The 26,766-nt window shown below is 37.0% G+C and overlaps 1 protein-coding gene across 1 annotated transcript in view; it reads left to right on the plus strand.

Moving 5' to 3' along the window:
- LOC149571701 (uncharacterized) overlaps positions 1 to 26,571 on the plus strand; it is a 319,697-nt gene extending 293,126 nt beyond the window's left edge. The window contains exons 19-22 of the mRNA XM_089813119.1: positions 9,568 to 9,654; positions 25,393 to 25,541; positions 25,686 to 25,777; positions 25,934 to 26,571. Coding sequence (XP_089669245.1) covers positions 9,568 to 9,654; positions 25,393 to 25,541; positions 25,686 to 25,777; positions 25,934 to 26,147 — 542 coding nt within the window. The 3' untranslated portion in view covers positions 26,148 to 26,571. The remainder of the gene's footprint in view (positions 1 to 9,567; positions 9,655 to 25,392; positions 25,542 to 25,685; positions 25,778 to 25,933) is intronic.
- Positions 26,572 to 26,766: the final 195 nt, after the last annotated feature.

Genomic DNA, 26,766 nt, shown 5'->3' on the forward strand with positions numbered 1-26,766 from the left:
CAGAATACTCTCAACAGAGGGTTTATGCTTCCTCTTCTCCATTATCTGTTCAAAACCTTCACTTCTTTGCAGATGTATCCATTGGAGTTAAAAAATGAGTTTTTGGCAGTAACATAATGTGAAGTAGAAGCATTTGGCTGATGTTCATGCTACCCTTCAGCCTCCCCCTGCTTAGTGCATATTTCATAAAGAAGATCAGACAAATGATCAGGATAAGGAGATCATTCACATGACTAGTAAACCTATATCAGGAACAGTAAAGTAAAGTCTTTGACATCAAGGTAGCATAGTTTACATAGAGACGATCGTATTTATACAAAGAACTCATTGCATCAACATATTACTTGTATCTCACATATTGACCGAGACTACCATTATAATATAAAGGGATAATACAATCTAAGGCTTGCAAATCTATGTCATAATTTTATGAACTAACAAAAATGGACATTACACTCTCCATTGTTTGCATAGTTTTCGTAATTAGTTTCTTTAGCCAAGGAAGCATGCTAATCCAATTTGTCATCCAATACATCTTGAACCCTCCTCGTACAATTTAAAATTACATGTCCTTTTTCATTACAATAGAAGGATTTGACCTTACCCATTTTGAAGGGATATACATAGATTAGTACTTGTCTTTTCTTGCTTTGTTATGTACAAGTAGGACCTTTAGATTTTGTATGTTCATTATGGCCAAGAAGAGTAGCTATTACTCCTTCAAGGCTTATGTGTACCTTTCTTAATGTAAATATAATACCAGATATATCCTTAGGCAAACTATTCAAAAGTATTGTTTTGGCATCGTCATTCTTAACTTTCTCATTAATGCTTGCTAATCGATTTAATAGGGAGTGAACTTATATGATTTTCCATTTTTGCACCTAAATCCATCTTCAATCCAAAGTCTCTGCTTCTATAATGTATTTGTGCTTTCTGCTTTGGATCCTAAGAGATTATTTAATGACTCACAAAATCTCTTTTGCAGACTTTGCGAAATCCAAAGCTTTTGACAAGTTGAGACCAGTAGTTCCCGAAGTTTTCTGATTTTTGATATTCCTCTTGGCAAGTTCATTATAATCAATTCGTATTAGTGAGTTTTGTTTGACAACATCCCAAAAATCTTTTCCTATCCAGTGTAATTGCATTTGTTTTTGGCACCTATGAAAATTGTTACCTTCAAAAATTTCAATAAAACTTAAGTTCTCCATAAGTTGTATACTAAATAGAGGTGCAATGTGCTAGATATTGCCACACAAATGTAGCAGAAAATCCCAAATCTATTCTGCAAATCATGACCAATGCGACAAACTTAAACTTAAAAATGCAGATATAATTGAATAAAGAATGCTAAGACTTTTTTGGCTTTACCATTTATAGTTCCTGGATACTCTTCCTTATTAACCATGGCTGCAACATGCTACATAATATATGTAATGCGCGCCCCCGCCTCCCCCCCCCCCCCCCCCCCTCCCCAATTAATAAGTAAACATTGTAAGGGTTCAATTAATGTATAATATTTCTCTAACATCATAAAAGTAAATCTTTTTCAAAAAAGGAAAATATTATTGTTCTTACATGAGAGAGTTTTAAGAAATAAGGGAATTTCAAGAGTCAGATGGCGGTTATGAAGAAGGCGGGAGAATATCAGAAAAAGCAATCACTTCAAACTGGGTTAGATAAGATAAGATAAGATAATGATATTAATGTCCAACAGAAGACCAAAAGAGGTCTATGGAACTGAAAAGATTACAGCAATAAAGCAAACCCCAGCACGAGCATCCAAAGATATCCGAACAAAACAAAAACAGCCAAAGAAATAACAATAAAGAACAAAGACCAAGAAAGCGCTAAGAATCTTTCTTGGGCGAGAAGAACTCTGTCACGGAATGAAACAACTGCCGATGCGAATAATCACTGCCTTGTCTCTGACCACTCCTAGAAGAGCGTAGCTGGTGCAAGTAGTCAGAATGAGATCTGACACATTTGGAAAACCCATTAGCCTGAATAGAGCTGGAAGATCTTTTCACACCACGCAAAGGGGATAATGGTGTGAAAAAGGCAGTAATGAGCTAAGTAGATGAGTGTTGGTGGGGAAGCAATGACTGGATCGTGCTATCACGGAGCATGGTGGCCTCCCGAATATAAAGAGCAAGACATCTCTGATCATAGTAGCTGAAAAAGTCATGTAGAGAAAAGCAATCTCTAAACAAACAAAAGAATCTTCCTCTAATCTCATAGTAGATGGGACATCGAAAAAGGAAATGAGCTTCATTCTCCACCTCCCCCAAAGTACAAAGCAAATAGATCCGCTCCCCACAATCAATTTGATGATCAGTTTGAGCACGAAGACGGTGGGAACCAACTCTGAAAGAACCTAAAGAGATCCACAAGGCATGGGACCACCTTCGTAAAAGATAGCAAGGACGGGTAATGATCCCATCAGAAATCTCAAGAAAGTGCTCCGCATAAAAATACATGCGTGGACACAACCCGCCAGGAGGGTTAACCCAGGTAGTAGAAATGTAAAGTCTATAGATATCAAGACAAACATGCTCATTCAGCTCCTGCCGAGAGAGGAGAAGATGAGCAGGGGCATCCAAAGAGAACTGAAAAGGAGGGAGATGATCCATGCTAATCCCGATCGAACTCAGCAGAGAAGAAACTTGTGCATACCAACAACACGCGCGAGAACCAGAACTAGACTCAGCAGCCGCAATGGAGACAAAAGAATAGTAAGCCAAGTAGGAGTAGCGGTTTCGATCCACAGCAGTATCAGCAAACCCACAAAGACGATGAAGGAACCAAACCAAATAAAAAATGGCCGTGAGTTCGAAAGGATGAACACGAAACTCAGCTAAAATGATACTGTGAGGAATGAACTTGTGACATCTGATGATGGGCCTCAAGAAAAAAGTCTGAATCCACTCAACTGAGGCCCAGTCAAAGCTAAGAAGAGAAGGGCCCCAAACCACAGAGTTGTAAAGGACAGTCAGCCGCACCAAAATGTCTAAGAGAGATAACTTAGACGAGGTATCCTGGAAGTGATGTCTAAAACATTGTTTCTCAAGCAAAGCAAGAGAAGCCATACCCTTATTAACTCTAGGCTGAATAGCAAGTCTCATATTGAAACACAGACCAGAAAACATGACCCCCAAATAGGTGTAGGATGAGAGGATTGGCTTGACTTCTGGAGGGATAGAGCTTTGTCAAGGAAATGGTTATCTTCAATGCTGAGAGATGTACTCAAGATAGTATGTGAACCAATTCACACCGTGAGATTTTTCTGTGCAGGAACTACAGATATATGAAAGCGCTTAGTTCAACTGGCTTATGCATGTGTGCTTGTGTGGAGATTATATGTTTATTTTCTCATCTATGATGTGCCACAGGAGCTAGCTATGTGTGTGAGTGCTTGTGACACATAGGCATACTAATTCAACTCAATTTGTCTTGACTTGGACTATCAGGCTGTGTTTTACCTGGAATTATTAATTGAGAAATTCATGGAACTTATGATGCAATGAGCAGTAATGATATTTTTCGGATTCAATTTACTGCAGCAGGAGTTCAGGAATCATCATAGATTGTTGTGCATTACTGTAGAAAAAGCAGAGTTGATTGCACATGGTAGAACTCAAGCAGAGTCAATTTTAAGTTTTGTTTGATCAATATAAAGGCTACATGACAAACTTTTCTTAAGTTGAGTGTGGTCCTCAATGGTCATCATTCATTCGAGCTAGCTAGATGATTATCTGATGCTGTCACTGTGTAAGGAGCAGTCCTTTCTGAATTAAAATTGCGGGTGTTTAAGAGACTTCATAAGCCGACAATACCCTTTCTGGAGGAGTTTGGTCACTGTTGCAGACAGATGGAAGTATAAGAGTTTCATGCATAAGGGGAATTTTTAGAAGATGTGACTATTTGTAGCTGTGTGCCTCATCCTCATATGACTGGAGATATTAGTTACCTGCACATAGAGCTTACACATGATTATTGTTGTGTAAGACTGGAACTGCAGATGACCCACTCATATGATTGAAAATCTGAAAAGGTCAGAATATAAAACTTAGAATACTCTTTGGTGAATTTGATTTGTAAGCAATTTCATTTTTTGAACCCATAATTGGTAAGAACATTAAAATTAAACTGGGTATTCTTATCAAGAAACAAACAAAGGAAAATTTGTCTTCTTTCTTTAAAAGAAAATTTCTAATTTCCTTGTTCAAACTGTATCTGCTGATAAGAGAGGAAGAAAATTATATATTTCTGAGAAAGTCAACTCTCATCAAACACATGTACTATTCATTAGAAAGTGACTGCCTTTAAAGAGCAAATAAGAGAAGATAAGATAAGATAAATTCATTACTGTCCAAAAAGAGACCAACCAAAGGGACTGACTGCTAGAAACAGAGGAGCAATCCAGTACAAAGTAGGAACACCATCTGGTGTCTGGAGGAAGATAGAGAAAAAAGAAAAGAACCGAAAATCCAAAGCAGGCGGGAGCAGCCAAATGAAGCAAACCTGCAAACTAGCTAGTCTAATCCACCTCGAAAAAATAAAGAATCAATGGATAGGCCGTCGGACAAAAAATTCCAAGCCATCTCTGAGAACTCTTGATGATGCTATATTATGGTAGCCTTTTACAGTGGTATCAAAGATTTAATTGAGTTCCTGCAGCCTGTTGGTTTGCTATGTGTCCATCAAGTCAACATTACAACTTGTGGAGGAATAGATCGAATTTAGACTTTAGTGGCAAATATTCGCCAAATAGCAAATTTCACTCATTGGGGACCTTGAATTTGTTGAAATTTTTTGCACTTTTGAGGTGGCCATGTGGCCCACACTTTATGAAAATTGGATCCCATTCTTAGACCAATCGCCAATAATTATTTTAATTTTGGTGATGTCTTCGTCAATGGAATTTGATCTTTCCATGCAGTAAGTCAAATGTTTCGCCTACAATTTTTGAGGCTTGTCTTATTTGATGGACACATTCGCCAATATGTGGTAGACCTTTAAGTTAAATTATATGTTAAGTACATATACTTGACACGTGTCACTATTGCGGAGACTTTTCTAGTAAGTTTTGATCCTTTTAGTCTTTGACCTGAAATAGATTTAATTGTGGACAGGTGTCATTATTTCAAAGACTTTCTCTAAAATTTGTCCTTTAATATTTTGGCCCGAAATAGGATTTATACTGTTGATTTAGGATCATCTAATGGTTATTAAAAATGGTTACTATGTTTTAGACTAATTTACTGATGTGGCTTCCTAGAACCTAGAGGTGGAGGTGGATGTAGATTGATGTGGGATGCATTTGGAAGCATGTTGGATACTGGCAGGACGCGTTTGTTGAGTGCTAATTTCTGTAATATATTTATATAGAGAGACAATTATTGTTGTCTAGAATTTTACAGACCAAATCACTGCTCAAAACTCTGTGACAGACTCAGTCGCTACCCATAATTCAGCTATAGGACTGGTATGGGCCTCAATCAGCTTGTACAACACCCTTAATGGAATATTTCAGACTTACATGGAACTGTTGTAGCAGTCCCTAATATAGACGGCTCCTTCTGTGGCAGTACGACCTTCTAGCAGGTATGAATATAGCAAGGAAGCTTTTGAATGTGTAAAGTCCTACTCCAACCTTGGATGGCTCTCACAAAACTCCCTGCATTGCCCAGATTGGTATGGCCAGCTGATAGACAATTTTATATATAATGTTTAGCAATATTATATTATATTATATTATATATATATATATATATATATATATATATATATATACAGACGCATTCATACACATCCACATCCCTCCCAAAAAAAATTCACGCTTCCCGCATCCATTTCTGAGTCCACATCCGAATCAGTAACTTAGGTTTTAGATGATATAAAATTATGGTTTCTATGTATTTGTACTTTTGTTCGCAAGTTTCTTCAATAATTAATGATTTGCCAAGGTTTTAGAGAATTCTCATACAATGAACAATATCGCCAATAAAATTAAGTTTTCCTAGTTTGAAAAAAAAAATTGCCAATAGAAATTAATTTTTCCCCCTAAAATAATGTTGGATTCGCCAAGATTTTATACTTTTTTCGAATGGGGGGTTTCTTAAAGTTATCGCTAATCAAATCCTAATTTAGAATAGCAATTGGAGTTTGGACAGATTGAACAACCAACAGGAACAAAAAGGGACGGAGATGCACATAACTCGAGTGGAAATGAGAATAAATTAGGAGAGTTGGCTAGGACACAAAGAGAAATATTACTCATGATGCACACCCCAATAGCAAATGGCTCAAATGATCACTTGGTACAACAAAATGGCAATCCGGGTAATGCAGGGCAAAACTTGAACAATGGAAACAATGGAAATCATGGACAGCCAATAGTTGGAATGAACAACCAATATTGTCCGCTTTTACAATTAAGTCTAGTATGCTAATGCTTACATTTACTCAAGCAAGAAATCCACTAGCTGAAAATGAACCAATTGAACAAGAATTTCATAGACAAGTTCGGACTGATTGGCAAGGGTTGTTTGTGGACTTTTAGCAAAAAATGCCTTTTCCAGATTATCTATCTTTCAAAGAAAAAAATAGACCACACAGAGGAGGTGGCGGGGGATTTCGGAATCAAGAGTTGCATATGAAAGTTGGCAAGGTTACTATACCATATTTTGATGGCTTAGGAAAGGTCCTTGCTAGATATAATAAGGGACTAGCAATAATATTTGAGGGTGTGATCTTGAGCACACTGTTAAGGCCAGAGCAGAATAATATAAACTAGCACCTGAGAAATATGCTTTTTAAAGCATTGGGAGCATTTTGTATTCAACTGGAGTCTATAGTCAAGATCATTACATAGAAAATATGCATTTAATGTGTTAATCATATATTATCAAATCGATCAGATTTGACTACATTTTAGATGAGCATATTGGACTTTTTCATAATGTGGGAAATAATATAAATTAAGGTTGAAAAAACATATATTGCCAATGTTTCACTAGGGGCGGGCTGTTCAACACAATACTGATATATATTGTGGGCAAGCCTTCGTGGCCTGCAACTGTGTGTTTCATTTTTGTGGCGTCATTCTTTGTCTGGGGAAGTCTACAAAGTCAAGCTCCAATATTGTGAAATCTTTTACTTGTCTACACCATAGATGAAGACTGCATTATAGTATTTCCCCTTAATTCTTGAGCAACCCTTGCAACTGTGTGGAGAACTCTTGTTTGTAGACATTATCATGGAAGCGGTTAATCTTGTGATCGGACATATCGCTTGAAAAATCTATGGATTAGAGCCAATAAATATAAGGACAGTGTGCATGCAATAGAGATTCATTATCTGACTGATGATGTTGAGCTTGAATGGATTTGAGCTGGAAACTGAAAAACACAGAGCGAGAGATATCTGGATCCCAGATCAAAACATGTCCGCTGGTGGAAATGCTATTGCCTTAATATTATCAGCTTGCATCCATAAAAGCTATTTCAGGAGATTTCAGTTGTATCGGGAGCAATTGGTTTGTGAAGTAATTATCCAACTTCTTTGTTGGTTCAATTGAGGACAAATCACAAGATCACTGAGTATTGTTAATAATAAATGTTAAGGAAATCAATATTCATTTGTAGCCGTGATACATTAATGGAAATTGGTGATGTAAAATATAAGTACCAGACATTACAAGGAAACGTGCGATTGAATAAAGTCTTGTGTCCAGAAGGAGCTTGGTTAGTCACCCACAAAGGAATCTCATGTCTTGGAAACACACTGAGCAAAGAGGAAGGCTTAGTCAAACCAATCAGTCATGAATTCATGTCAAATACTATTCTAACGACATAGGTAGGATCTCTTAAGATTGATAAGGATGATTGTACTATCTCTATTGCAGCTTAAGAGGAGTTAATTAACAACAAATGAAGTAAACAACAAAGACAACAATTAATCATACATATGTGACTTGAACAAAAGAGAAAATAACAATTAAATAGGAAAAGGTGTGATCTGGAAAGATGTCTCTTAAACAACCAATAAATGCAACTCTTCTTATTCATATCTCCTCATTTCATACAGAAGAAACTTCAATCTCATTCCATTCGGAACATGTAACAGAAAGTAAGTTCCTTCCAGCAAAAAACCAAATCTAACTAGAAGAATTATCAGCATTTAAGTTCTCTTGAATCAAAGAAGATCAATAGTGATTAGAGGACTAATATTAGCGACAGATTTGCAATATATCATCAAAATCGGTCTCTCTCTCTCTCTCTCTCTCTCTCTCTCTCTATACAGATCGGTAAGCAATAAACACTGACAGCATTAGGATATCTTATCAAAAAAACTAGGGATGAACAGCAAATATCAAAGGAGGTAGAGAAGCAGCCAATAAATCCCTAACCAATCTAAGTGACATCAATTGAGACGATCAGAATCAGTTGAACAGCAAAGGAATAACAGCCATTCTCACAAGATATCTAGTAGCATATCAGATCTTAGTTCTGATCAATTAATGAGAGGAATCCTCATTTGCAACTAAAGGTTTACATCAGCCAGAAAATATGGGTTAGATCAATGATATTCTAATTGAACTTTAATCCCTGAACGTCAGTATATACTAATAGAATAAATGACATATGCATATGTAAGAAAAGGAAATACTTAACACTGGAGTAAGGGTCATTAACCACATCCAATGGCAGAAAGAAAATTAAATCCATAATTTAACAGGGCAATGGATGCAATTCCTTGTTCTTTTAAGGCTCAATTGTCAAAAGATTCACAAAATTCTCAATGGATAGGAACCCAAAGGGAAAATGCTCATGGATGAAAAAATAAAAGTAAACTTCATATAATAATTTAGCCGAAAGCTGATCAGGGAGCTCCTAAAAGGCATACATGGCCTGCAGCACTTCTGTTTATGATAGTAATCTACACCTTCACAAGGAAACAATTCATAAAAGCCATTCCCTTGACTCATTATATGTATTGAATGAGTAGCCACATCAGCAAAGAGGATCAGGACCTATGCCTTTTTCTCTAGGAAAAACTTCTAATTAGCCTAGCCTTGTTTTCTTTGCTAAAAGTTCTACTGTTTTGTTATTATTACCTCTCTTTATGTAATTTCTAATATGTTCTGCATGAATATTCTTAATAGAAGTCCATTGTTCAACCTTCATCCTTCTTAGTTTAACAACTTCCGTGCAAGCTAAATGAGCTTGATCTTGTGGAAAACTGCATGGTTAAGTGGGCTCGAGTTGAAGTAGTATTGGGATGGGTGTCCTTCCAAGTAGTCCTGATGATTCGCCCCAATGAGCATCACCTAGATGCAATGAATCTCTAGTGAACCATTCCGGTTTGTGTGGCTTGAAAAACAAAGCAGTTCAATCCTGATAAATGATCATAATTACTTGATGCCAGTTATTATGCCATTACCATTTGGCCACTGTGGCTTGTAAAATGTTGTGGAATTTTGTAATATTTTCTCTAATTATAACTTCAACTTTAATTATAAAAATGTCTATATTTATGTTGAGTTATCCTTGGATTTTCTAGGTATGGAGTTTGTTGAACATGAAGGAGCTATACTTTGCTTGGATGTGGGGCATGACAATAGCATTCTTGTATCAGGATCTGAGGATGGTAAGATTGTCTGCAGCTATTCCATCTTGATTTCCTTTTTATCCTTGATATTTTTTGTTAGAGAAAGTCAAATGACTGCATATTAACATTATAGTGTCTGGACAACACTAGAATACATTGTTTATGTGACAGAATTGATCTCTTTATATGACACGAATTATAATAACACTGGATTTTTAAACTATATTCTATTCTGTACACAACACCTCATACTTCTGGAGGTTAATTGACAAATAATATAACTATAAGCAGTCCAAGCAATGAAGAGCCAAAAACAAGGGAAGCAATCAACTGTCAGCCCTGACCTGCATCACTATTATCAACTTAATATGCCAGCATAAGTTGCTACATTCTCCATCAATATAGTCTTTCAAATCCTTTAGGTAACATTACAATTTTATAATGTGTTTCGTCTCTTCCCTCAACCACCCTATGATTAAAAAAAACACTAACATAAATTATGGAAGGTACACAGACACCTGAAACCTCTAGGCACATTTCATTTTAGAAGTTTTATTTGATAAGATATTACTTTTCTGTGTACGTGGGCCATAGCTAGAAAATATTGCTTTCAAGATGTGGCCATGTCATTCTTTCATGTTTCTTTGTTTCTCTTGCTCGCCACTTCTATTTTCTACCACCATTGATCATATATAATACAGCCACTACCTTCTGATTTTGTGTAAAGACCCTCACCGAGTCCAACTTGACAAGCACCAAATTTCTTTACAATTCAGTTGTTTGACATTTCATCAAACACTTCACATGCAGCTGCTGTCCTTTATTTTCTGTTTGATAATCTTGCAAAGATTGTAAATGAATGTTTTTGAAATTGATGTGTATATAAATAATACAACATTGGAATGTAAATCAACATTTGCTACTATAATGCCATCCTAGTGTCCATACTCCTTTGTTGGTGTAGCCCAGCATATTGATGCCTTCGCATTGTCGCTCTTAGTATATTCTTAACATAGATCCATTTACTGGTTCCTTGAATGGTCTATCATCTAAGGTAGATAATTTTATTGCTCCATTGCTGCCAATCTCTCTTACTTTGAACAGTTTGGCCACCTTACCTTAAGCTTCCATGGTTTGATTTCATTATGACCGTTATATTTCAAAACTATCTATCTTAGTTGGAAACATTTTCCGCAGATATGTATCATGTCAATACTTCCTCTAGTGTTGTGCCACCTCTGTAGGCCATTGTGTTGTCATTCTTCTCTTTTCTAGCTTGACAAGTTTTTCAAGTCTCTCCATTAAGATATCGTCCTCCCTCCATCTACTTTATACTATAACTCTCCGGATTGGTTTAGTGAACTCTATTGGTACCACAACTTCTTGGTCGTACATCATGTGGAAGGGCGTACTTCCAGTTGTTACCTTGTATGAGGTTCGATAAGCCCATAAGGTAGTTGGGAGCCTTTCCTCCCAATCACCATCCTCTACCTTGCAAGTCTTATACAATATGGACAGCAAGATTTTGTTGGTGGACTCTACTTGTCTGTTTGCATGTGGGTAATATGGGCTTGACAAGTTGTAGAAGTTGTGAAATTCCTGTTATGTTCTGTATCACCTGGTTCACAAAATGTGCACCCCCATCACTTGTAATGGATATTGGTATCCCAAACCTTGTAACAATTTGTTCATATAGGAACTTAGTTGTGCTGAGTGTTGTATTGTTAGGAAGGGCCCTTGCCTCTACCCATTTTGTAAGGTATTATGTGGCAACTATAATATACCAATAGTTTCTAGCTATACTTGTCTTTAATGGTCCTACAAATTTGAGTCCCCATTTCTCAAACAGCTCCTGGGTTTGGGATGGAAACAATGGCATGAAGTTCCTCTTCATGTTGGCACATATCACATCCAGCCACACATTGCTTGGTATCTGTGTACAATGTTGGCCACCATAGGCCAACTAGAAGCACCTTCCTAGCCATAACATCTAGCCCCAAGTGAATCCATCATGAAACTCCTGTAGTGCGCTTGGTATCTCCTCTTCCACCATGCATCTTCGAAGTATTTGGTCGGGATCCATTTTATACAATAATACTTCTATAAGTTGGAATATTTTACGTTTCAAGGCTACCTTCCTTCTTTCGCTCACTACCATTTCAAGAGGAAAAGATGTCATGTATAGATAACTCCCTACTTGTTTGTAACATCTTGGAAGTACAACAATTCGAAAAAGATGTGTGTCTGGAAAATCTTCATTTACTCTACCACCAGGCTCTCTCGACCTTATTCTCGAAAGATGGTCTTCCATAACATGGCTTTTTCCTAGTTGCACTACAATATTGAATGTGAATTCCTGAAGTAGGAGAAGCCATCTACTTACCCTACCTTGGATTATTGGTTTATTGACTAGGTAGAGAAGTGCATGGTGATCTACAAAGAACGTGAATGGCATGGCAAGGAGGTAGTGGTGAAACTTTTGTACTAAGTACACCATGCCCAATGCCTCCCTTTTTATCGTACTATAGTTCCTTTCTACTTTTGAGAGCAATCTGCTTGCGAAGTAGACCAGGTGGTCCAGTCCTTCTGCCCCTGTCTAGGACACTGTTGCCCCAATGGAAAAGTTTGAAGCATCAACATGTAGGTGAATGGTTTGCTCCAATCAGGGTAGACCATTTTTGGTGCCCCTACCAGCCTTGCCTTAAGTTCCTTTAATGCCTCACTTTTCTAGTGGTAGAGAAATTTCAGCAAATCCTTTAATGAATCTTCTATAATAGCTTACATGCCCAAAAGTTATTTTACACTAGTCACGTCCTCGAGATTTTCCATCTCAACAATAACTTTGATTTTCTCTGAATCTATCTTTAGTCCCTCGTCACATACAATGTGCCCTAATAGCTTTCCTTGGGTTGCCATGAAGCGGCATTTCTTGGGATTTAGAGCTAGTTGTGCCCTCTTGTACCATTCCATACATTCCTGTAGTATTGGTAGATGGGTTCCTATTGTTTTTAGTAAAATCCATATTGTATCCGATAGGTAGAGTTGGTATCTGAAAGGTCGCGTGACGGTTGAGTCACCCCTTCAAGGAGTATATGTACATCATCTGTATGGACTATTGGATCATCATTATAATGGGAGTTGCATATGTGCTTATATGAATACAGTATTTGTTCTATGTTACATTCTAATCTATTAATGCGATAAACATCTATTTACCCTATATGGTAAACACCTGTCCTGCTGAATACAAACCAATCATCTAGAAATACCCTAAAGTTCCTTGATGTCCTTCTGTCAAATATATGGAGTATAATTTGCTGGAAGGTCACAAGAGCGTTACATAATCCGAATGACATCCTATTATATGCATATACTTTGTCTTCTACTATGAAGGTAGTATTCAATTTCTCCTCTGCTATGCTGATTTGATTATATCGGGAAAACCTGTCCATGAACAAGTACATCTTGTGTCTAGCTACCTCCTCCAATATGGTATCTATGAATGGTATAGGGAAGGGATTCCTTATTGTTATTGCATTCAAACATCAGAAATCCATGCATATTCTGATCTGATTTGCTTCCTTTTTCAACAAGATGACTATTGAGGATACCCATTCATTGGTTTGTACTTTGAAAATAATCCCAGCATGCAACATTTTGTCAATCTCATCCTGTACTTTGGCGACATAATTCTTGTTCATACAGTATGGTCACTTCCATACTGGCCGGGCATTTGGATTAGTGGTATTTTGTGTACACAGTTCTGGTAGAACACCTTAAAGATCTTTGTACGTCCAAGAAAAAATGTTTTTGTATTCCAAGAATATTGTGTCGCTCCTTTGAGGATTGGGTCCCAGTCCTCTCCCATCATTAAAGGTTTTGGTTCCATTTGACTCCCCAAGTTAGGTTCTACCACCCTTGTCTCTATGTACTTTATCTTCTCTTCTTCCCCAAACTAGTGGGCTAGTGTATCATCTATCAATAACATTCCTTCTTTGTACTCCTTGTACTCCTTAGGGTACGTGGTCTCCTCTCCCTTCATCTTGGCAATTTCCAGCATATTACAGCTTGGCTCGAACACCTCGTACTCCTCCATTTTCCATTGGAACAATCCACTCAATGAATTTGTTTCATCTTTCTAACAATTCCCCAGTCTCAAAATGCCTTCCTCATCTAGTTCCATTACTCCCTTTCCCTGGCCTTCCCTTCCTTCAGATTTCGAATCGTAAGCCAATTCCTGACTTACAACTTGGTTTTGCAAGTCAATAGTATACTTCTTTCCTTCACTTTCAATGAACAACGTATTTCTCTTCCAATTGTTATTGTCTTTGGCTAACACTAACCATTCCCTTCCTATTGGGGCATCACATCCTTTCTTCTCCAGTGTAATAACCACATAATCTAACAAAAATGGTTGAGTAAAAATAATTACCTTCTGGCTCATTAGCGTACCCAGGGGTTTGATGTTGTACTAGTCTGCTCTCATGAGGTGGAAGGTAGGCAGCCAAAGTGTAGGTTTTCCCAAAGCTCTCCAAGTCTCCTTAGGAAGCATACTCACCCCAAATTCTCCATCCACTATGGTGTTAGTTAGTTGGTGACGCATGCTTTCAATCTTTACTATAGTGGGGGTTCTTCTCATCCCTACGAAAAAGAGTGTTGGTTCTGACATTGTTTTGTCTCCCGGTACTTGTTCATTCCTGCTATCACCTTCCTTAGAAGTACTTTCTTCTTGTGTGATGCTCTCCTCTCGTGTCTTAAAGATTGCTATCTTTAATTGCGGCAAGGTTTCCAGTAAGTTGGCCACTCTTACTAGTACGGTAGCTTCCATCATTTGTCTAATTATATTAGTTTCTAACACTCCTAGTGTTTTTCCTCTTCCAGCGCCATCCTTGCCTCCTTGAGTTGTTCTTTCTCTATTTGGAGATCTAGGTAGGAGGCTTTTTTCGCCTACAGACGAGTGACTTCCATAACTTGTTCCTCCATTTCTTTGACTTCCAACATGTTGATTGCTTTTCTTTTAGGATAATCAACGTCATCATGGTTCCCTGGCCCACATCATTTACTCCCTCCACCATTTTGGCAGTCCCGAGAAAAGTGCCCCCATTTATACACCTTTGACAATAAAATCATTGGGTATTTTTTTCGTCATACTAGATCTGACTATGCGGTGTATTGGTATTGGTATTGCCCCCTCATCTTGTGTTCTGATATCCCCCTGGAGAGGCATTGGAATTTGTGTTCCTTGGAGTTAGTGGGAGGTGTTGATTGTTCTCCTATAAGGAGTACTTGTGCACTTCGTACCTTCAAGTTGTATGGGAATTCTTTAGGGGAATGTCCATCTATCTAACAATGTCGCAAAACAAATTCTTTGGACAATTGGCCTTTGTGTGTCCTTCACCGTGGCATTCCATACACCAAACTTCCTTGCCACCTTTGACTTCCTTCTCTCCTTTGATTTCCTTTATCATCTGCATCATGTCCTCTAGAGGGCTTGGATTGTTTTTTATTCCTCCTCCCTTTCTTCTTCGCTGCTGACATCACCATTTTTCTTCTTACTTCTAGAGGTTTTATCTTCGCTTTCAATATCCATAGCCCTATCATAGGCCTTTTTATAGGTGGATGGAGGCACCACCTTCATTTTCTTCCTGATGGAGGGATTTAATCCCTCAATGAACCACCTTTTTTTCAATTCATTGGCTGGTTTGTTTTCTTTTTTTCCTATCAATTCGTTTAGTCTCCTGTGGTATCCACACACACTCTCATTTTTCCTTGCCTAGTGTTATATATTTCAGCGACCACCTCATCACCATCTCTTAACAGTTTGAATTCCACCTCAAAGGCTTTCCTTAGAGATTTCCATGTGGCCTTTCTATGTCTGCCAGATTCATAAACGAGTCGATTGCCACTCCTCACAAGGTGGCTAGAAAGGTCTTCAACCAATAATCATCGCCATCTTGCCTCCTTGCCTCCCAAATGGTTACACATGTCTTGTAGTGTCTTATGGGATTTTTTGGTCCCTCCCCTTTGAACTTAGGCAGTTTTTGTTTGTCTGATGTGTTTCTCATTTTTCTCTTGTTAATTTGTTGTAGGGGTTCTCCTTCTTGACCTCCCAAGGTCCTTTTCTCTTGTTCCTCTCCTCCTCCCAGAGTTTGTAGACTTCCAGTATTCCCATGCTTGTTTCTTCCTCTGCTTTGATGGAAGTGGGATTCCCACCTTCCCAGGGTTTCTGGTTCAGTATACCCTATGATGGGTGCCTCCGAGATAGCTAATCTTTCAATTCCTCTTATCGTACTTTTAAATAACTCTGCTACATCACTATCTAAGTTTTGTTCATTGTCCTCACTGAGAATATGCTCTGGTCTCCGTACTTGTTGGGCAAGGTATTGTAGTCTATACCTCCTCTCTTCCTGTTGGTGTACCAACATTGCCTTCCTTATGTCTTCCTCAATGATTTCCAATGGAGCATCCTTCCTGCATCTCCTATCCTTGTTGGGGAGGAGGGGCATTGATCGCGGAGGTCGTGGTTTCTTCTTCGCTTTCATGCATCCTTTGTTTCCTCCACCGAGGGGTAGTTGTATGGTTACAAGTATCTCTGGGCTCCTCCTCTCTATGGGTCCTTTGGTAGAACCTTTGTAATGTTTGTTGTTGCCTTTGCTCTCTCTGGTCGGCTTCTCTTTGCTCTTTTACTACTACCAGCCTTTGGGCAAGCAGTCCTGGAAGACTTCCCAAGAGGTCGTACACAGCCTCGTGCCAGTGGGGAGAGCCCTTTGCTCTATCTCCCACCAGATGTACTCATCAACTACTATGTCCCACTTATGCACAAGGTCTTGTTTCAATTGATCCTCTCTGGTTACTTCTTCTTCCTCAATATCACTATTTGTTATTATTGTTTGCCGGTCAAAGGGTTAGCCCATTATACCACCTATTGTACCCTAGGTTCTACTTAGGCAACAATGCTAAAAATGTTTTTGCCAATATGGTAGGATACTACCAACACCATATGCAAATATATAATTCACGGCATTACTATCACATCTATCTAAGTAATTGGATCAATGCACAGAATGGTAAAATATGTCTTTTACAGATTGTACCAATCCAAATTACATATCCATACCAAAGATAGTTCTTAGAATTACCATACCATAGTATTCCATGTGCATGCTACATATAGTGCATGAGTTGGTTACTAATACCCACTGACACAACTCTTGGTACAATGTTTCCTAACAACTAATTAAGTACTTAATTGCAAATTTACCCGCTACAACCTTGAGATTATAACCAATTTGCAGTTCTGAAAAAAAAAATCATGAGCTGAACAATATTGAATTTTTAATATAGAGAGAAACCTGAAGTTTTTCAGCCAATGCCGACTTGCCACAGATATATATAATTATTGAATTGACAGTGCTTTTTCCAGCTCTGATTATTCCCTCCAGGATCAACACAAGCTGCCACAATCAAAGACTGCCTGTCCTAATAAGTCCACATGCCCAGATTCAGCAACGTGGGCCTTAATTTCTTCAGCACGGGCTCATAAGAACAAACGCATGCCCTGAATTTGAATGCAGATCTGCAACCTTAAACGTAAGCCTCCAATAAACACCAAACAGTGCCCAATTCTTGTGTTCTAGCTAATACTCATACAAATTAGCTTCTTGATTTACAGTGATGATAGACAAGAAGCAAACTCAAATTGCTTTTCAAAATTGACACTTTTCAGCAAACAAGAGATGCTTCCAACCACAGTAATCACAGCTTCGGGATAATAATAATAATTCTTTGAATTTAGTCCACAATACCTCAACAATGGATTAAATGCATAACTCATCTTCAAACCTTTATACCTCAGCAAGAGAATCTGACATCACCAAACCCATAAGACATGAATTCTCATAATGGGAGCCATACTTATAATCTCCATTGTGCAAATTAGCTTCAACTACACACCTTTAACTTAAAAGCCTTTTTACTTTATACTTAGGCACACAATATAATTTATTAGTTTCCTTTTGGCTCCCAAAATGACCTTTTCAACCATATCATGATATTCTAACACATGAGGTTATTGTTTATTGTGCCTAAGGTTTAAAAACTTTTAACCTGGTTCCAACAAGCTATGACACTAACATGGCCAACATAGAATATCAAAATAATAGTAATAATTCACCCGTCCTTTGAAAATGACTGAAGAAGCATCAAAATCAAAATCTGACAACACTTATGAACCTGATGAAGAAAAACAATGAATGAACCTGACAGGGTGACTTACTAAAAATAGACACTCCCTCCAAGATACTTGGATCCCAAACTAGAAGCCAAAAGTAAAAATCAAGAGCATCACTCAACTCCTCTAACTCAACTAAGCTCATCAAAACCAACTATTGACTTACTATAAATAGTAAGTCTCTCAAGATGGAGCTAAAACTCACCATAGGCCACTGGAAAACCTAATAACTCTACAACGGAGACTCTCAAATCCCATTGTCATCTCACAAGGGTTGTGATGATGAACTGACCAAACCAATTGCAAGAACCTGCTAAAAATGGGGACATTACAATCCTCCCTCCCTAAGATTGCTTGACCCCTAAGCAATCCCAGAGAAAAAATGTAAACCAAAGACCACCTGGAACTGTGCAATATCTCTATCATACACAACTAGCTCCTGTAGCACCAACACCCAAATAACAAATATCGATAATAGAATCATCTAAAAACTGACAATAGGCATTGATGGAGGCAAGAACTCATCTGAACTCAACCCAATTGGAATCCTAACTCTGTTAACACCCAAGTCCCCATCTAACAGCCACTCACACCCAACTACACTGAACAGATAGTAACAACCATAGGTACCTAAAACACTAACACCAACTCCAACCACTGCTAAACTATCCTAGTTGTGTTGATACTACAAGCGATCTAACTTGCAACTATTGATCCCATCGGCAAACGATGGTGCTAACCCATCCCATAATGGATGGTACAAAAATGGAGCTAACCCACACTTGCACAAAACAAAATCCTCAACCTATGTGTCAAAAGTGAAATGATGAGCACTCCTCACTGTGTAATGTAGGTAAAATGCCCCAATCTCTATCAATGGCTCATCACTACCAAACCGGAAATCAAGAGATGGCTCCAATCTTTGACTTTGAAATACTAGTCAGCCTGGATCCTAGGCAACCCTCTCAACAAAACCGGCCACAAAATCCCTGTGGGGAAGCATTGTAGCCAAAGTCTCTACAAACTTTCCCACCAATCTCTATATACCACGAGAGCCCCGGGTAAGTATTGTCAGACACTATATGAATCCTTTCACAAATCCAAGCTCTAAAGCATAAATATAATTAAATTTATATCAAATAGATGTATTTTGTTTCAGAATTGTATAATTACTAATCTCTAATTTGATGGTTGCAAATTCAGATTTGAATATGAAGGTTTCGATCAATCTCAAATTGTAAAGTATATTCAATATTTATAAACATTGAATATTAAAGTCTGATCATATATCTCAAGGCAAGGCAAAGCATTTATTGACTTCAATACTCTATAGCCCAATTAGGTATAGATATAAATATGATATGACAAGGGGCAAGATTTGGGTGGACACGTCTCCTCAAAGAGACATGTCCACACAATACATGCCTCTACTTGGCAACAAATTGAATGCAAGTTAGACCAAGTACCAATCAGTGTTTATTCATTAGTTTGTTTAAACAAACCTCTATAATAATTGTCAATCTATAAAGGTAATTGTTAACGTTTGGTAGCTTGAGTTGCATAAACTCAAGAGACTAAACTGGAGTTATTTATAGTGTATATATATGTGATATATGTGATGTGTGTGTGTGTGTGTGTTTAAATAATAAATTAGTATATTAACAAATGGATATGTCATTTGAAGAGACACATTCCTTCATGGATTATGCTATAAGAGAGGGAGTTGGATTTTGGAAAACATATACAATGAAGGCAATGCAATTACATATGCAACTATCCTCCAAAACTAACATGGTAGCAAAGTAGATTCGGAAATCTGGGAATTTCAAATAAACTAGAGTTTATTGTGATAATCATTTGGAAGACCAAGCCACATAGCTGTGGGTGCATACTTGAAACAAATTGTTCTGCAATCCACAGGCAAGTAAAGTCATGAGATGAATAACCTTGTACAGAATGAGACATTTTACGATTTCATGATTTCACAAGCATGACAATATATTCAAGAGATGAAGTATTTCTACAAACATTTTTTCTTCATTCCTGGGCATTGATAATAGCATTCATAGGTTGCTTTTAACAGTTTGATATCATCCCTTAATCGTTGTGTCTGAACATAAATTTATTGCGTGGGCATCAAAAACTTTTGGCAATGCTAAGAATGCAATCGTGTGCGCTTCAATATCTCATCTAACGCTGCTCTTCTCCTAGAGTCACATAGTTTTTTTTGTAAGGAATAGAATACCAATCCTTCAATGACCTAGCAATGAGTCATGAAATTTCTCGTCTGAGATGAGATAGCATATTTCATTCAAAGTTGAGTGAAGACAATGGGAATGAGAGACGAGGGACTTAAAACATGAACCATCTACTTCATCAAAAAATAATTTAGGGTTTCCAACTCCTTTCCAAGATTTTTAATTCCGGCCTGCATAGATATGGAGGGAGAAATTAATAATACTAGGGGAGGTTTTTAAGGAGGGAGGGCCTTAAAAGAAAAGAATAGGTGTCAATAGCATATTAGAGGAAAAGGTCAAAGACACGTCATCTAAGGAATGACATGGTGGACAACATTAAAGAAATAATACAAATGAAATAAGTCCCCAGATTTTTTTAACAAGGGAATATACGAGTCATGCAAGACAAAGGGAAGAAGTCAATGCATCTAGTAAGCTGCCGCCACTATAATATATTTATTATTATATGAATGAATTTGGTAAAAATAAGGTTAAGAATAGTAAGGAAATAAGGGAATGAAGACCCATACTTAGAAGTAGGAGAAAGAAGATTTAATATAAGTAGCTTATATGGAGATTACGTGGAGTATCTCATGCCTTATTATGTTGTAAAAGGAAGAAGTTAATATAAGTCATTGCCCCTTTTACCTTGGTAGGGTTAGAATAAATCAAATTTTTGGTAACAGTGACTCATTGTGAAAATAATGACATAATAGAAGAAGTTGTGTGGAGCTTATTTCCTTTGACTACATGAGATAAGTATTATTTTTTAGTGCAATTTTAAGTATCCTATTTCTAATAAAGTAAATCTCTCTTATTTATATTATAAGAGCTATTTGCCTTGATATTTTCCTCTGAGGATGTTCTTGTGGGAAAAAGAGGGAGTCAGACATTTCTTCAAAAGTAAAGGGGCTTAGAAGATTGATGTTCAGAGCGAGTCTATCACATCCGTCAGAAGGAGCGGAAAGAGGATATGATTCAACCTTCAGTGATTCAAAGGGAGTAAACAATGTTGAGATGGATTCTCAAGTGATCATTAAGTTGTAGCAGTCAAGAGGACTGTGATTCATGAACATACCTCGTGGCTATGTGATTTTAATGGGTCTGCCCTCTGTGTACATCATGAGGAAGTGAGGACTTCCAAATGATGTCACTTGTATCTGCAGAATTTTTTGGAAGGTGACGATCTTACAATAACATAATTTTTAATGATGATGGATATCTCATGATATCTATGTAGATCATAATAGGTTATACTTTTGCATGGTGAATGTTTATATGGTAATCATTATGAGAATGTGTGTGCATGTTACCTTATAAACACTTATGAGTATATGATAAATGTAATTTGAATTGATGTTCTAGAGGCCATTACACAGAGTATGTGGTGAATATCATACGACTTGATATTTTGGAGGCCATTACTCACAGTACTTGGTAAATATCTTGCATCTCATCTTGGAGGCCATTACTCAAAGGGTATTTGGTGAATATCATATATTGTTATTCTGAAGACCAATACTCAAATGCGATATCAAAATGGTGAATATCATATGTTGATATTTTGCAGACCATTGCCTTATTGAGTACATGGTGAATATCAAGTTTTGATATTCTAGAGACCATCACTCAAAGTTTTGGTGAATATCATATGTTGATATTCTGAAGACCAACACTTTTGATATTATATGTGATATAAAAATGATGGAAATCTCTAATCAAAGATATCCTTAAACTTTGTCTTTCCTAATATTATCAATGCTGTAATATTTATCTTATGCTTATCCTCCCTAGCTAAGGGGGAGTGTTAACATTTGGTAGCTTCAATTGGACAAATTCAAGAGATGAAATTGGAGTTATGTATAGTTTATATATATGTAATATGTGGGTGTGTGTTTAAATAATAAATTATTATATCAACAAATGGATATATCCTTTGAAAGGACACATTCCTTCATCGACTATGCTATAAGAGAGGGAGTTGTATTTTGGAAACCATATACAATGAAGGTGATGCAATTACATATGCAACTATCCTCCAAAGCTAACGGTAATAATCAGACTTAAATTTGCACATAACCTGATCATGTGATCGTGACTCGATCACTATATAAGGTGAACATAGAAAAGCAACAAAGAGTATGCAGAAGCAGATCGCAGATATACTTGGATATAGGATAACAAATCTAGAGGATGATAATATAATGATCCGCATAATATATATGTGTATATGTATTAATATAAGCAGAAATGAGTTAGTATGTATATGCATGTATGTTATTAGCAGATCAAGGGAGATTATATTATCCAGTTTATCTGAATGAAGCTATTCATCAACACTCCCTCCTAGCTAGGGAAGATAAGGAATCCAACCAAGTATATATGGATCACAATAGGCTCATCTATTGTGAAAAGAGATATCACCTAACTTATGATATTAGAGGATATAATATGCTCAAGAATATCAAGTCATGTGAAATTCTTCTTTTATATATATATATATGAGTATCCAAGTTATGGTATGTGGACTGACATCACGTCTCATGATGTCTACCATAATAACTCATGGCATAACAACCATGATTTGATCTTATAAAGAACATAATGATCTACAACTGATAACAAGTCTCATGATATCTACCAAAGTGCCCAAGAGATACTAACTATCATGACATGTCCACAAATGTCAAGTCATGTGATATTCATCATGATAGAGAACTAATCATTGTAAAGTCATCACCTTACAATGTTAGATACAATTGTATATTATCTAAAAGATTGTCACCTTTCAATAATGTACACAAGGGGGCCCATAAAGTCGTACTATATATATATATATATATATTAGTACAAATAAACAATTTGAGACATATTTATCCACAGTATGGATAAATATTAATAAGTCATGAACACAATACAATCGCCCATATATGATCATGCTGGAGGAAATACTAATAGTCGCCCCGAAGATGGAAAGTTGCACTTGCACGGGAAGAGAAATAATACGGTCACAACTTGTATGTTACCTTTGACTCTTTGTCATGGCAATGGCTCTCTGTATACTGATAAAACTTCTGAGCAATGGTTCCTAAGTTCAAGTGAAGCTACAACAACCATGTGTGCTTCTTTCCCATGCAATATTAAAATTTCACATATTCAATGGAACATCAATACAGTCTTCGCGACCTACAAAAAGGCAAACATACTCCAGCCATTACTAGTGTTGCCTTTATGAAATATTTTCCCCAAACTGTATACTTCAAAATAGTATGGCTGTTAGAGGAAGCTACAATAATCTTTGTAGAAACTATTAAAGAAAATACTCACGAGAACATCAACTTCAAAATGTAATGCCCAATCAATTTATATTGCAAATATTTCTCACCATTTTCGGTTTCACTGGATACATCCTGATGATATATGAGTAAAGCCTATAAAATATTTTCTCATCCAAATAAATGCTAGTTCTTGGACTCCAATGCACCACTCCACAGCTACACAAGGTCTCTAACTATCAAAGGTTCTCTCATGCCCAAATAGAATAACCTTCGTTCTGGAAATAGTCATATGATTATCACCTGCCAAGCAAGTTCAAATTTTATGTATTGAAGATGTAATGACACTCTCTGAAGACCAGTCGTTCAATGGGGAAGTCGTATCCAATTGGGGAGACATATAAAACATCTTCTATCCAACGTGTGTGTGTGTGTGTATAGATAGATAGATATATTTGTTTCCCAAGTCTATACGGGTCAAAACATTTAGCCATTTACCTCCTCCGACGATAGTCATTGAACAATATGATATCTCTTATGCAAGAGCGAATAAAGACCCATTATTACCTCACAGAAATAAATATTGGGACCTACGCAGAGTAATGCATAAATATTTATATGCTTCGGTTGTGTATAATATTTTAGTAGTTCATTAAAGACATTAACAGTTCTGACAACTTATAATAAGTCTGTAATATACCAGATGGATATTCTCCCAAATTTTTCTCATTAACAGATTTTAGAACACAACAGATAGCTCATGCAAACAACCCAGCAACATAAACCAGCAATGAACCAATAGATGTTAATTAAATACTCAGTTTAACACAACTTCAGATTTGCTATTTTATTATAAACCAGCAATACAACAACATGCATAGAATCTAATCTCAAAAACAGTTATACAGTCAGATTGGAAACTCGACAAGAACCTATAAGCACAACGGTGAATTCCGTCTCGAATCCACTCCAAGCTAAACTGGTTTGTTGTTCGGTCCAGTAAGAAGGGCCTGAAAGTTTCCATCCTCAGGTTCTGGAAACCGAAAGCCAAAGCTTCCTCTTCTCTCAAAAAGAAATCTGAAAAAAATTTCAAAATCCAAGCATGTACCAATGAACTTTGTATTCTTCTTTAAAGTATCCATCATTTGACTCTTCAAATTCCCATTCTATCTTTCATCTTATTTCCCTTTTGTCACATTTTTGCCTTTTAATTTAAAATAGATGTTTAACTCCAAACTCACTTTTGATTATTTTATAAGTTGGACTTGTAATTTTCTAATGTCCCCAAAAAAGGGACAGTGCAAGTGACCATGTTGTGAAGCCACCACTTGTGTGTAAAGCCATTCAAAAATAATGCTGTGATTTTAATGGCTTCCTTTCGGACATTGGTTTTACCTACAAATAAGTATCAACCTTTTGCACCCATGCTCTGACAATGATCTTCCCTGATCCACCATAGTAGGGTGCTGTAATTTTGCTCATTCTCTTCTGTAGATCACTTTTTGTCCCCTACGAACTATGCAAGGAAAATGCCTTGGCCTAACATCCATATCTCTAAAAGAGAGCTGCCCAGAACTCCTCTCCTCCATCTTGGCAAACTCTCCAGAATTGTGTATGTAATTCCATACTCTGTGGTTGATTCTCTGGTTGTACTAAAACTCTAGGGGAAAAGGTGGGTATAAGAGGCCTTGAACACACTGTCCTCTCTGGTCTAGCTGCATGGCCAAAATTATCAGCAGTATGTCCACATCCATTACCTCCTTTTTTCCCTTGGTTTCCACCATTATAAACCATAAATAAACTTCTTTGTATAATCAGAATCAGTATCTATGAATGAAAAGTTGCATTTTGCATCCCCGTTCCGGAAACTGTTTGAAAGTTGAAGTAATGTTTGCTGACTTCTGGTGCAATCTTGGTGTTTCAAAAAAAAGTTCATAATGATTGTGAAGATTGACTAGATGTTCTATCGCTTAAATTTATGTGATGAATAAAACAGAATATGAGCATTGACCTTAAGTCCAAATCTGCATTGCAGGGTCAATAATAGCTTGGGACACGAGAACTCCTTCGTCCATTTGGCATCAAGGCCATGGAAATAAAGGTTCTCCAGCCGGATTGAGGCTGAAACCTGATTCACAAGAGGTGCTGGTAGCATTTGGTGATGGCAGCTTTTGTATCTTAGATGTAAGCAAGTGAAAATCGTACTCCACATGCCTGTGTAGAGCAAATTTTATTTCTAATGACAAGGAATGAATTATAGCTAAATCTTTTAGATATTCCGATTTTGGTTTTCAAATTCCAATGCAAAATCATCATCCACCCTTACAGATGCGAAGGGGTGGAACTCTACTTGCAAGCCACCGTTGTGGAACACCTCTCAGGTGTTGTGAATTAGCTGGTCAATTAATTTTAGCTGGAAGGTAAAGACATCACATATAGTGGAGTTTGCCATTTCCTGTTTATATTCAGCTTTAAGTAGGTTTCAGTTTTTGCAATGTTAGTTGTTAATCTATTCCTTTATTCTCCTTTGTAATCTAGAAAAAACTTATTTTAATTCTTTTGATATGGTTGAACAGTGCAACTGGAGCTTTGCATGTGTGGCCGTTCGACATAGATCTGGTGAATGGACTTGATGCGGGAAAGGATCTCAAATGCGCTCCTGTTCATGACCTGAATGATGCAATCAATTGCATCTCAGTTTCCCACAAACCATTGGATATGCTTATGCATGTTGCAACTGCATCTGATAATGGCATTGTACAAGTATATAATGTTTCCACTTCCAGTTAATAACATCTTTCCTTTAAGAAATTAATTTCTTATTTACCATGTAGATCGCTTTACTCAGCCCCTTATGCTGACCAGCGGCATATTGCTGCTCAAGCCTTTGTCTTCTTTCCATGCAACAGTCCAATTAACTCGATTGTAGGAAATGTTACCTGGACTGTTTCTGAATTGTACAGAACTATTCTTAGTACGGTGAATGTCATAATTGTAAACTGTACATTAGATTGAGCATCTGTATATTTGCAAATTTCATTTTTGATCTTCAAATCTAGCTGCATAAATGTAGCAGATTATAAACAATCGATATGGAATATTTCCCAGAATACAGAATTTGTGTACACATCTTTTGGTGGAGATCTGCTTTGTCCAGTTTGACTGAATTTTACTATTCATTCTTTTAATACTATTGTGCCTGGAAGTTGGACAATTTTTAGAGTAAGCTCTGAGAATTTTGTGCAGCAAGTGCGGAAGGTTTATCCACTCTAGTGGGTAGTTGTCTTTGGTTGCATTATGTTGACACACCTCATATGTCAAATATTTAAAAACCCTCAGCAAAAAGAATCTAGAAATACTCTTGAAAATGTCTGCCTTTAAAAACCCTTGCTACTATAGCATTTTATTG

The sequence above is a fragment of the Cupressus sempervirens genome, chromosome 2, assembly GCF_028749045.1.
Source record: "Cupressus sempervirens isolate cs-2001-9-10 chromosome 2, ASM2874904v1, whole genome shotgun sequence".
NCBI lineage: Eukaryota > Viridiplantae > Streptophyta > Pinopsida > Cupressales > Cupressaceae > Cupressus > Cupressus sempervirens.